At 36.5% G+C, this 12,907-nt stretch overlaps 1 protein-coding gene and 1 long non-coding RNA gene across 2 annotated transcripts; one reads left to right on the forward strand and one right to left on the reverse strand.

Moving 5' to 3' along the window:
* Positions 1 to 2,456: 2,456 nt before the first annotated feature.
* Positions 2,457 to 12,901, reverse strand: Lox (lysyl oxidase). The gene is made up of 7 exons (XM_010627262.2): positions 12,809 to 12,901; positions 12,418 to 12,526; positions 10,456 to 10,593; positions 9,870 to 10,026; positions 6,456 to 6,551; positions 6,047 to 6,162; positions 2,457 to 4,621 (listed from the first exon to the last, which is right to left on the reverse strand). The coding sequence occupies exons 2-7, from the start codon at positions 12,465 to 12,467 to the stop codon at positions 4,615 to 4,617; spliced, it is 564 nt and encodes a 187-aa protein (XP_010625564.1). The 5' UTR covers positions 12,468 to 12,526; positions 12,809 to 12,901; the 3' UTR covers positions 2,457 to 4,614.
* LOC117287029 lies at positions 10,170 to 12,241 on the forward strand. Its single transcript, XR_004518205.1, has 3 exons — positions 10,170 to 10,210; positions 10,350 to 10,498; positions 12,172 to 12,241. It is a non-coding gene; the product is annotated as an uncharacterized LOC117287029 (long non-coding RNA).
* Positions 12,902 to 12,907: the final 6 nt, after the last annotated feature.

Raw genomic sequence — 12,907 nt, forward strand, 5'->3', positions numbered from 1 at the left:
ATTGAAAAAGCTCGGAATATTGTGAAAATTACTGTGACTCTACTCAGAGACATAAAGTACATAAATGTTTGAAATATGGTGCTGACATATGTGATCGATGCAGGGTCACCATAAACTTTCACTTTGTAAAACATGCATTGCCTGTGAAGGGTAGTAACATGAAGCACAAGATATTTGCATAAATTATATAAAGATGATTTTGAGTATACAAAATGGTGTAATTTATTTGCAAATACTATGCCATTTTATAGAAGAGATTTGAGTGTCCTTGCGCAATTTGGTATCCAGGGAAGGTCCTGAAGCAAACCTTCCACAGATATAGAAAGGCAAGTGCCTGCTTTAGGAACTCAGTATTTGTTTCCAATTGTTATATAAATGCTATTTTATGGGCGTACAGTTGCTTTAAGTTAAAAACCTCTATTATGAAAGTGATTTATTCAACCTAAGTGTTAATTTTCTATTAATATCTATAGCAAGGATTAGAAATATTGTATAGATAAATGAGTAACACAAAAGCAGACAAATTTTCTGACAAAAAGGTAAGATCTATCTCTGTCTCTGGTTAACAAGCTAATAAGGAACGCTGCTTGAAACACTGAACACTTACGAGACAAAGGAAATCATCTTTTTACATTAGCAACAAAAGCATATTCAGATACTTTGCTTGGAGCAGACAAGGAAAGCCAGAAGTCTGTGGTCTCAAGTATCACTGATATTCTACAAGTCATATCTGCACATTTTAAGCCACAGGCTGCATTTTATTTTAGCTGAAGTGGCTCAAGGGTAAACTGTTCATGTAGATTCACTTCGTTAATTTTTTCTATAGTTTGGTGTCTGCTCTCTTGGTTTCCAACCTTCAGGCTAATCTGGTGCAAGTATAAATAAGAAGTACTATGATAGCAATGTTTCTCTTTATACAAATAACTTGTAGTCCTTAAGCGAATATGTGTATATTCATATGTATTCTTTGCTAATCAAAGCATCTTTTCATTATCTGTTCTGTGTTCTTAGATGTAGCTAGTAATGGTAACAAAAGTTACACTTCATTCACATGTGAGTGGTTCATATGATTGTATATACTTTAAAATATCAGCTAGATATGTATTCATCCTAGACAAGCTCCAAATCACATTATTAAACAGTTTGTTAATACAAAAGGCAATTGAGACAAGCAACCATATATACAGCTTTAATGTTTTCAAAATGAAATTCAGATTTATTTATATGTAAAAACAAATGACTACTACAGACACTTGAAATCATTTATTCATGGTATTTTATATAATCTTGCAGTTATAGTATAGTAATATAATAAAAGAATATGAAATAGTAAAATGAATGAATATGAAAATGCAGACAAGAATAAAGCCAGTGTCTGGGTGTTTAAAATAAAAGCTCTTCCAAAAAGTTACAGTTGTTTTACAAATAGGATTACAGAAACATTTGGGAGAAACTAAAATTGCCTTAAAAACATTATACTACCAAATGATATGTTGCTTAGTCTTTAGCAAGCAGTTATACATATTAATTATATGCTTGTCTCCCAAGAGCTAACATTTAATGCATTTTACATTCAAGTTGAAATAATCCAGCACCATTTTAGCTCAAAGGATGAATGTAATGCTTTGCATTCAAAAGCAGCCCAGAACTTGGGGTACCTGGGAATGAAACTTAATTGGTTGATTAAATATATTGATTGTGAATATAAATCAAAAATTAATAATACAGAAAAGGTGCTTTTAATCCTCTAGCATACTGTTAGTTTCAAAGCAAAATTTTTAAAAACAAAATATCTTAAGACCAAGAGGATTTCAATCTCATAAAAATTATCTCAGTGTCAAGAAAATCTTAGTACTGCATTTTCTCTAAAATTTGAGCATTTGGAATATTTATAAATGTAACTATTTGTGAGACTTCAAAGAGCAAAACTTATTACAAATAATTGCTAGTGAATAATTAAAGTTGTAAATACAATTATCATATAAAAATATAATTTTTTCTGGAAATAGGCAAGTTGCATATTTATATATGTTACGGCACTGTTGAGAGACTGACTCCTAGTCTGGAAGGCCAAAATGTCTTTCAGCCAGATTGCGATCTGAGTAATTACAAAGCCAGTAATGTGACAGATGGTGAGCTTATTAAATTATTTTCTATTTGCAGCCCTTATCATGTAAAATGTAGTTTGGTAAGACTGAATTGTTATTAATTGATAACCTTTTTATCTGTGAGCTTTGACACTTATTCAGAGAAAAGACCTCTTAAGGTTCAAAACTATTGAGTGTTAAATCAATACTTACAAGTTTTTGTAAGTGTTTAAGGATGATAGTAAGGGAAGGAATGTTCACAAGAGAAATAAATGAGAATCTTTAGCTTCTAATTGAAAAATTTTTTGCAAAAATCAACCAAATAGTAAATATTATATTTAATAAACATATATCAGGAATTTGAACTTTTATTAGAAATACCTATGTGCATATAATTATTAACTTTTATTTTTATAAATATGGACATGTACTTTTAGTTGACAAAAATCAGATGAACCTAATGTGTAATAATGACATTTGTTAGACTTATTGAGACTGGAGACAATATTCTGTGTCCCAGTGCCTAGCACGTGAGTGCCTGGCTTATATTAAGTTTTCAAATGATGATGAATGGATAGACAGATAAAAGACCTTGTTGAGATTTCTATAGAGGCATTTTTTCTTACGTATCCAAAGGCCTTGATACTGGCTAGGTTTTGATGCAGGGGTAAACATTTTTATGAGACAATAGACACTAAATCTGTAGATGCCAGTCTGGCTCAGTATTAATACTGACACAGTAGTTTTTTTTTGTTTTGTTTTGTTTTAAGCAAGTATACTAAAATATCTCTATTAGAAAAGGATGCAATTTGAAAGTCATTCTACAATCTTTAAAAAGCAGTTTAAGGCAAAGAAGGTATCACATAGCTCAGATACTAGCTCAATGAACGTTCCATCTGTATTTATTACTAAGTGTATGCAGGCAGAGAAGGCCCATGTGTACCATTCCATCCATCCTTTGATGACTATCCCTTGACCATCTCTTGTCCTTTTATCATGCTGTGCACCCAGTAAGTGCAAAATTATCATTAGTAAACAGTGTTGACTTTACAAATCTCTGACATAGAAGACAGGATGCCAACTCACTTTTAAAATTTTACCTAATGTGTTCTGGCACTGCAAATATCTTGCTTGAGATTTTAATAATTAAATGTAGGAAAACCTCTGCTTAAGCACCACTAAATTAAGAGTCTAATTTGATTTCTTTCTGCATCTTTGAATTTAAGAAAAAGATTCTCCAAATTCTGTTGTTGCACAGAGTTTCACAGTTTAAAACAAAATCACAGCTGTCTCAGTGTGGAGTGCAGTCCTTGGTTTTACAGAAAGTACTTTCTTCTCTTATTCATCAACCCCTCCTGTACGCAACACTCGCTAGTATGTACCTTGCTAATTTAGACTATACATCAGACACACAGGCACACACAAAAACATGTATGACCAGTTCCTGAATATCCTGGAATGATGTTCCTGTATTCTACACATACTACTGTCATCTACTGTGGATAATTAAGAATTCTTAGCATCCTTCTTTTTAATAGCTGAACTGTTAAAAAATATAGGAGAGTTGAAGACCTTAACATGTTGTTCATTGTCTTTTAAGTATCTGAGAGACAGTGTGGCTTTGGTGTGTTTTTTCTGTATGATTTTTATGTCTTCAAGGAAATTTTATTTTTGGCTAACACTTCAATATGACTACATGAATATTATTTCTGGATGTATCACATCCCCAGGAACACTTTGCAGTTACAAAGTTGTCCTATGTATACTGGTTCCCGGAATGAGAATTTTAAGAGTGTCACTTGAAATGTCTCTGCTCATAGAAAAAATAAGAGTACAGAGGAGCATCAACAAATATCAAGTGGGAATTAGACAGCTTAATTACATAATTCCTTCCAAACAAGTCATCTCAAGCGAAAAGATAGAAAGTATCTACTAATTTAGAAAATGTAAACATAATTTTTATATAGGGATATGACTATCTGAATACATATATTGCCATTTCTTTGCTAAATAATATTTCTTGACACCAATATTATGTCTGATCTTTCCACAGCACCAAATGTGTCCATTATCTATTTAAACAGCAGGAACATCATTTATAAATTAATTTATCCTAAGACACATATAATCCCATTATTATGTTTCACAGAAGTCTCAACACTTTAGAAAATAATGAGTTCAAAGTAATTTTGGCTCATTCATTAAAATACTATTTTCTCTTTTATACTATAATTTCAAAAGAAGTATACGAAGTTGGGATTTCTTTGAAAGAGCCAAGTATGTAATTACAGAATTGAAATACTGTGTTAATTCACAAAGTCATGTGAATAAATACTAAAAACTTCCAAAATAGTGCTGATTTAATTGTTCAAAATCCAGTTATTTATCATAAAATAGTCCAAACAAAAAACTTTTTTTGTTTTCTGTTCTCTTTTTCAAAGTATGTTAATCCTACTGAAGCTAATCTGTTTTTTTCTCACTTCTGAACACCAGGCACTGATTTCTCCATTGGAAGCTGGACTTGCTTTCAATACCTAGATTGAGAAAACAAAATAATACCAGTTATTAACCTGATAAAATGAATGAGTACAACAGATAAAGTCAATCTTTAAAAGTTTTTATGTAACAATTTCCCTCTGAGGGTTTTGAATATACTCTGACCAACTCCACAATCTATGGACCATAGAACTGGCCGAGTTGCCTGTGTTGTGAGAATGTCCAGAAAAATGCATTTGAGTATATTTTTCACTACTATCCCTTTGCTATATCATGGGCTTCATCTATCTCTAACGATGTGATGAAATTTATAAAGCACAAGCTCTGCTCTTTTTCGTGAGGAGGAAAAGGGGACACTTTATGAGGTGGGTATAGCCCCAGCCATAGTGTGCGGATGGAGCACAGTCTGGATGGCTCCACTTTCCCCATGGCCAGGAGCCTGGGGATAGGGGAAAACCTACACAACTAGTTTTAGGGGCACCTGGTAAAATCCTAACTAGAAATTCATGTGTGGAAAACCCCTATCCCAGTTTTTGTATGAAACAAATGTTTCTATTGACCTTCTGTAGCTGTTATACTTATTTGCATAGAAGCTGTGGTAGCAGAAACGGACACATCATGTAACCCAGAGAGATCAGTGCTTTCCAACATCAAAGCAAAGCTGATCGGTACTTGGTAATATTCTAACGGTCTTCTCGTTTCTGTGCAGCTGTCATTCTGGAGGAATATAGTTACAATCTATTACACAGCAACAACAGAGCAGGCAGTATTTACAGGGTGAGCCAAGATGAAGGGGCTAGGAGGCAAACCTACCCTACTTGCATTAATTATTTTTATCAAAGTACCTCCTGATAAATATTTATATACTGGAATTTCTTCTGAGATTTCATTCAAAAAAGTGTTCCAGGACCAAGGAAATTATGAAGGAATTTCCACATGCCCCTTCCTTTTATTTCTTCAATACATATGGTTTTAGATATCAAATATATAAAAATCTGCATTTCTACAGAACAGGAGATTTGTTCTCTTCAGTTACATTCTTTAAAGAGTGGTTTTCAAAATGCACTTTAAAGAATTCTAGGAATTTCTTCAGCACTCCTTTGGGAGGGTGGGGAAGAGGCAGGAAAACCAACTGCTGGGTTCCTAGGAGCTCACCCCCCTTCATATCGAGCAGTTTTGACACACCAGTCTCCACACAAGCTTTCCGGGTAAACATTGTGTCCTGTGTATGTCTTATTTTGCAAACTAAGCTTTAGGATGACCAAAACCATGGTGCATCCTCTTTTCTCTAGCATTATTTAAAATAAAAAGACAAGCTTTTCCATAGTGCAGACCATGTCCCAATGTTTGCCTGTGACTTATCTACATGGAAGCTACAGTAGTAGAAACAGACACTCATGTGTAATGTCTATGAACTAGAATTGCTCATAAAGGAAGTCACTTAGCTAGGCCAGTGTACTCACGGTGAGATCGTGCAGCCGGAGGCATAAGCATGATGCCCTGTGTACCGAATGTCGCAGCGCACGACGTTGTTGCTGTAGTCTGATTCAGGCACCAGATAGCTGGGGTTGACACTGACCTGAACAAAACAAGCAACTTCTATGTTAAAGGTTTCATCACAGGGTATAGTGATTGCTTTCTATTTCTAAAGGGTTATAACAGAGAACTACTAACAAGGGCTTCAGGTAAATCAAGTCTCTGGGGACATTATAGAAGGAAACTGTCATTTTCCCTGAAATTATTTAAAATAAAAACATTTTACCTAGAACTATCCTGAAGAGTATACAACTGCACCCAAAAGATGATTATTTACCCAGAGAAGAGGCCTACAGATTTGCAATTAAGCAATTACATATTTTTAATGACCTCTACCTTGAGAATGTAGTTTCCAGGTTGTACATCTGTAATATCAATCCACTGGCAATCAATGTCTGCTGCGTAGGTGTCATAACAGCCAGGACTCAAACCCTGAAACAAGCAAAACATTTACAACTATGGTACCTTGGGGCCAGGGATTTACTCAGTGGTTCCACCGCCTGCCTCACAAGCACAAAGACCCAAATTCAATCCCCAGTACCAAAAATAAATAAATAAATAATAAAAATAAATAAAATTACGGTCCATGGTCAGACTATGCTAAGGAAGATGCTATTGTTTGCGGATTAAATTATATTAGTACTTACAAGAGTTCGACATAAAGCTGTGTATTTCATTCCCCTTGAGAAGTACAAATTACTCAGCTTTAAGGCACCTCCAACTAAAAAAAGATACAGGACTAAAATACGTAGCAACATACCTCTCGTCTTAAAGTGTTCGTAAGTCACCAATGACAAATGCAATCTTAAGAGACAAAACAGGCCTCCACCAGCATTCTAGATATCACTGGGTTCAGGAATAAAGGTCATTTAGTAATTAACTTACATCTTATTTACTCTCTCCAATTTTCCCCTCTTAAAAATTTAGGTTCTTATACTTTGAATGCCATAATTATTTTTACAGTAGATTTATAGATTTATACAACTTATCCATTTCCACTCTATATTATAATTATATTATCTACCAAGCCAACTGCAGATTAAAAGTTCCTAAAGGTAAGAGTGTATGTTGCAACTTTAAATAGTTAATATTCATTAGGTATTACAATTTGCTAGAAACCATTCCAAATATATTACACATATACACTCTCTTCTCACAAGTACATGAGGTAGATGTCAGTGTTATTTTCATTTTATAGATGAGGAAACTGAGGCACACTATGTCGAATAACTTACCCAAGGATATACAGCTAGTGAGTGACTGAGCTGGTTTCACGTTTAGATGATCAGGGCCCAGGGACCCTGTTTTTAAGTACTGCTTTATACGCTTTTACATAATCTTTGAAATAGCTTTGCTGAACTGAAGGGACTGATGTATGCCTACACTGATGAATGTGACATCTCCCATTTACTAAGATATTCACATCACCAAGTGTAACTGTCTTACACAGGCAGGGAAGAGAAAAACACCATTAAGATGTGGTGCTTGCTTTCAAGAAAGTTACAGTCAGGAGTCTTCTCCAGTTGCTGTCTATAGATTTATTTTTATTTTTATTAGTTCTTCACCAAAGGTTTTAACTGTTGTTCATATTCAATACAGTCATTTAATTTCAGCACCCAAAACTGTTTTGGTGCTTAGTCACCAAAGACTTAACAAAATCATCGTAGCATGCTTTACTAATGATGGTTTGGCTGCAGCCATATTTCGGGAAAGTGTGGGGAGAACTGAGTTGTTATTAGAGAACAATAGCACAAACAGGCCAAACCCAAAAGCATTTGCCCCAGTACAGTGAGAATTATACCGCATCACTTTGTCTGGAACCTTCACTGGTCCACATCTCATTAAAGTGTGCTGAGTAGTAAATACTTCATAAAGAATTTTTCATTCCAGTAAATAATTCTGGTGCATCACACATACTAAGTCTCAGCTTCTACTACTATGTTCCCAATACTATACAAGATTCAATGGATTAGAATGACTGTTTAAGACAGGTTTAAATAATACTGCTTTCAAGTAAACAAAAGTAGTTTTACAAACACTGAAATAATTCATATGTGACAGGGCATGCCTGTAATTTCAGCTACTCTGGAGGTCAAAATGGGAGGATCACTTGCACTCAGCAGCTCAAGGCCACCTTGGGACACAGCAAGGTCCTGTCTCCAAAAAATAATAAATAAATATAAAAATGTTGAAATCACTGTAGAATTACTCAGCTGGTAGAATTTAGGTATGAGTTTTGGTTATTTGAACTGACAAAACCAGAATTAGTAAGACTATTAAACAAATAGACATTGCTTGTATACAAAACCAAAACATAGAGATAGATTAGATATAGAACATTATTCCAGGCTATCTAAATTAGCTATTTGGTTTTAGCAGAAAACAAACTGTTTGCTATGTAAGATTAATGATGCTAATGTAACTAAGTAACTGTTTTTGGTTTTCATATATATTCAGTATGTAAATTTGTGACCTGAAAACACAGATGTCATATAGGAGTACAAATATAAAGAAGTTATATCCAGTTTTAGGCTTACATCCATTCAATAGTGAAAGAAATCTAAGTTAATATTAAGGGTCTGTAAAAAACCGTTTTCTTTAAGTGAAGTCCCCATTCAATAGTCTAATAAAGAAAAAGTACAATGTAAAATGAAGAGGGGTCACTCCAAGGAATAGGGGAACCAGAAGTGCTGTAAGTGACTACAATCCCTGATTCAGTCATTTCAGACTGTCCAGAGGACATCTTTTATTAAATGGGGACAATAAACTCTAGGGCCCCCATGTCTATAGGACTTGAAGGTCATGGAATGAAAAGTAAATCTCTGTTACATCTTCTTTTGCTTAATAGCAAGTGTACCCCCACCACTCATCAAATTTAATCTTTTCCCTTTCCAACTGCTGTTGTGATGTCAGCTCAGAGAAAGAAGTAATGGTAATATTGAGGTTGCCAAAAAGCTCCCTTCCTCAGCCCTGGAATTTGCCTCCCGAGAGGCCAGCTGGTGATGCCTTTGTGTCCTTTGCACATTCACATCTGGCCAAGATTTGGGCTGGCATAAAATTATAATATCTCTTTACAAATTAGAGTTTCCTGTGGAAATATCGATATGGTTTTTAACTGACACACATTTTCCAATTATAAAACATACAAACTGCTTAGTTCAGCTGTATTTTAAAAATTCATCCAAAGATATCTGCCATCAATTACCCTGCAGGGTTAAATATATATGTGTGGAGAAAGAAGTATGTCATTCTGTTCTGGTTTGCATTAATGAAAAGAAACAATATTTAAAGAGCCTTTTAAGCAATGTATTTTCTTTCATTTTGCTAACATCAACTACTATTCTATTTTAAGCATAATATATGGAAAAATAGTTTGCAAGTGAGAAAAGAAATACATTTTCTATAGTTATTTATACCCAGTTTTTTTAAAAAAAAATACAGTGTGCAGAAGTTGTAAGCCACTCATAAATTTTCAAACATCAAATTTCTGCTTTTCATTATGGAAAATAACAAAGATACTCATTACCCTTCTGTGATTGTGAGTAGCGGCCACAGGCATAGCTGGAAATACGGCAAAAGTAATCTGGACCATCAAGTTAAGTCATCACTTACCTTTTCCCAATTATTTTTCATCTTGCCAAGACAATCCCCAAATTAAGCAATTTAAAAAGGTGGGAGGAAAAGAAATAGTGTGCTACTTTGTTTTGTCTCTAAAATCCACGGGTCCCTGATTTTGGGGTGTCACCTTACCTGTGTGTGTGCAGTACATGCAAATCGCCTGTAATAGCCATAGTCACAAGATGTGTCCTCAAGACAGAAACTTGCTTTGTGACCTTCAGCCACTCTGCTCTGAGTGTTGGCATCCAGCAGGTCGTAGTGACTGAATTCATCCATGCTGTGGTAATGTCTAATGTCCCACACAACAAAGAGATGGGAAGTGGTCAGTTATGGACAGAGAAAACAATCAGTATAGTGACATCATCGTTGCCTCATAATTGTTTTCACATTAAAACTGAGGTCAAGTTTACCTTCTTAAAAAAGTGACTCACACTAGAATTTTCTGCACACAGGCATAGAAATCTATGAAAATCGTAAGCTTTTAACTTTGCTACCAGGAAAAAAGACTTCTCAGCAGTTAATAAGCTGGTTGTAGAATTTCTAATTCAAAAATAAGGTGTTTAGTAACTGATCAATTATCTTAAAATGATTCCTTTATTTCCAATAATATAGAAAAATTCCAAGTGCAAATAATGGTTAATGTCTTCCCGATATTTATCATACCAATGTTACCTGAAAAATGAACAACTCAGAAAAACTCAGAAAGCCATGTACTTACTGGTGACAACTGTGCCATTCCCAGGAATATCTTGGACGGCTTGGTAAGAAATCAGATGTTCCTTGGTTTTTCACTCTTTGGGGGAATCTTAATAGCACCCTGTAATCATAATCTCTGACATCTGCTCTGTATGCTGAACTGTGATTTTGAAAAAAAGAAAATTATTACATTCGCAGACTATTAACTAAAGACATATCTACAATCAAAATATCTCCATGGTGTAGTAGGGACGCCCTCTTCCCAACTATTCAAGAGCCTGGGGAGTTTATCATATTTATCACTGGATTTCAGCTCCCTGAATGGCGCTGGAGAAGTCAGAACCAAGTGACCATGTGGTGAAGGAGTGAATTAATGACAACAATGAAAATTTACAGAATTTCAAAGTAAAAACGCAGTAAAATTTCACCCTAAAAATCTACATGTGAGAAACTCTATCTATTAAATCCACATTAATGAGCAAAACTGAGGCGGAAACTGTCCCCAAAATGATCCAGATACTTATTAGGAATTTTGAGTTTAATAGAAATATTCTATTAATATCTCTTGTAAAGAGATGATTAAAATGTAAAGTCAAGAATGGACTGTAAATAAACACACCTAGACTTAGGAAAATGATTTTGTAGCTTCACTATCTTCAAAAACAATGACATGAATGATATTACAGGGAGTTCATGGTCTGAGTGACACAGGACTCAAGAACGAAAATACTACTCAGCTATAAAGAAAGAGAAACTAGAAGACATTGACAGCTAAATGGATGCACACTGAGGCCATACTCTTAAGTGAAATAAATAGGACACACCTGAGTAAATACCGAAAAGCTTCTCCGGTGTGAAAAACTAAAAGTATACATAAGGTTCAGGGCCGGGTATTTAGCTCAGTTGTTCTGCCACGTGCTTCACAAGCGCAAGGTTCGATCCCCAGTACCAAAAAAAAGAAAGAGAGGTAAGATTCAAATGGTATAACTGAGAGTGTGATATAGGAAGAAAATGGCTAAAGGGGAAGTGGGAAGGGAGAGGGAAGGAAATAAGGGAAAATTAAACGTGAAAAAATGAAAGAATGGAAACAAAGTCTTTGTAAATAGGAAAGGGTAAAGGGGGTGAAGGAAGGGCAGGAGTAGGGGGAGAAAAGAAGAACCAAGATACATCATGTAAAGGTACAAGACCCCAGTGATGAATGCAACTGTATTGTTTGCTTTGAATGTACCGATAAACTAAATGGGGAAAAAAAGAATGAAAATAAGGTTGAATTTGTACTCTTCCTTTAGCCTGATAGTCACAAAGGGTCAACGTGGGGAAAAAAAGTAAAAATAACCACACTGTGCTCCTCTCACTGCACTTTCTACGAATATGCTTGAATATTACAGTGACCTTATTTTACATGTAAACTTATTTATAGGACTAATCAGAACAGCTTTTGCTCCCTCTGATGGTTTCCCAGCAGCAAACTCAGAGATCCCCAATTCCAGAATTAGCTATTTTATTTTAGGACTGACACAAAAACAGAGTGGTTGTTCCTAATCTTATTCTGGCCGAAGTAATACCCAAAGAACGCAGTAATCCCAGCCTGAAATAAAAGGGGAAAGCAGCCTGTACCAGGAAGTCATGCAACAGTGGTAAATTTTCCCCTGATCGTTTAAGAGCACACTAACAAGCTTTTCCGTTACATTTTTTGCTACATTACTGGTGAGTTGTTGTTGTTGTTTTTTATACATAGTTGGCTCCAAAGTTTAAGAATCGTAGAAGAACTGAGAAGAAGCTGGCTCCAGCAGGAGGATCTGCTCCACCTCCCAACTTGGAGCCTCGGTTTGAAGCAGAACCCTTGGCAGCATGCGGAGAGGTCACGTCCCACTCCCCTGCCTTTGCTCCGCTTCCCAACTCCTGTCTTCGCTGAACAGCAGCAGCCAAAAGAGGGCAGGAGCGACCTTGACACCAAGGCAGGGGACCAGAGCCCCCGGGCTACCTGGCCAGACAGTTTTCCTCGGCGGCGCATCTCAGGTTGTACATAGCCATCTTCTGCACGTACGTGGATGCCTGGATGTAGTAGGGGTCGGGCACAAGGTCCGGGAGACCTAAATGACAAGGCAACGAGGGCAGCAGTGAGACCTCTCCGCGCCCCCTGACCCCTGCTCCTGGTTCCTCCAGATCCCGGAGCCCCCAGAGTGGGGTGAGGCTAGCAATAGAGCTAGGGACACCCAAGCTGCGAAGCTAAGCGGAAAGGGCCAGGCGCGCGGTCCAGATTCCAGAGCTGGTTCTGCAGGCTGGGGGGCGGGGGGACCAGGCCGCCGCGCCCAAGCAGCCACGGCCACTCGAGGAGCCCCGCGACTGGCAATTCAGCTGAGGCGGGTGCTTACCGTACTGGAAGTAGCCGGTGCCGTACCCCGGGCGGTACCTGCCCCCGGGCCGGGGCCTGTCGTACGTGTCGTAGTAGTTGTAATAGGGGTTGTCGTCGG

Source organism: Fukomys damarensis, unplaced genomic scaffold (assembly GCF_012274545.1).
Source record: "Fukomys damarensis isolate Sample0158 unplaced genomic scaffold, DMR_v1.0_HiC HiC_scaffold_3, whole genome shotgun sequence".
In the NCBI taxonomy this organism is placed as follows: domain Eukaryota; kingdom Metazoa; phylum Chordata; class Mammalia; order Rodentia; family Bathyergidae; genus Fukomys; species Fukomys damarensis.

Excerpts from the sequence above, each read along its gene's own strand:
- Lox (XM_010627262.2), bottom strand. The coding sequence starts at position 12,467 with ATGGCTATGTACAACCTGAGATGCGCCGCCGAGGAAAACTGTCTGGCC. Across the intron at positions 10,594-12,417 it reads GAGGAAAACTGTCTGGCCAG|TTCAGCATACAGAGCAGATG; the intron begins GTAGCCCGGGGG and ends TCAAAATCACAG. Across the intron at positions 10,027-10,455 it reads GAATGGCACAGTTGTCACCA|ACATTACCACAGCATGGATG; the intron begins GTAAGTACATGG and ends GTGGGACATTAG.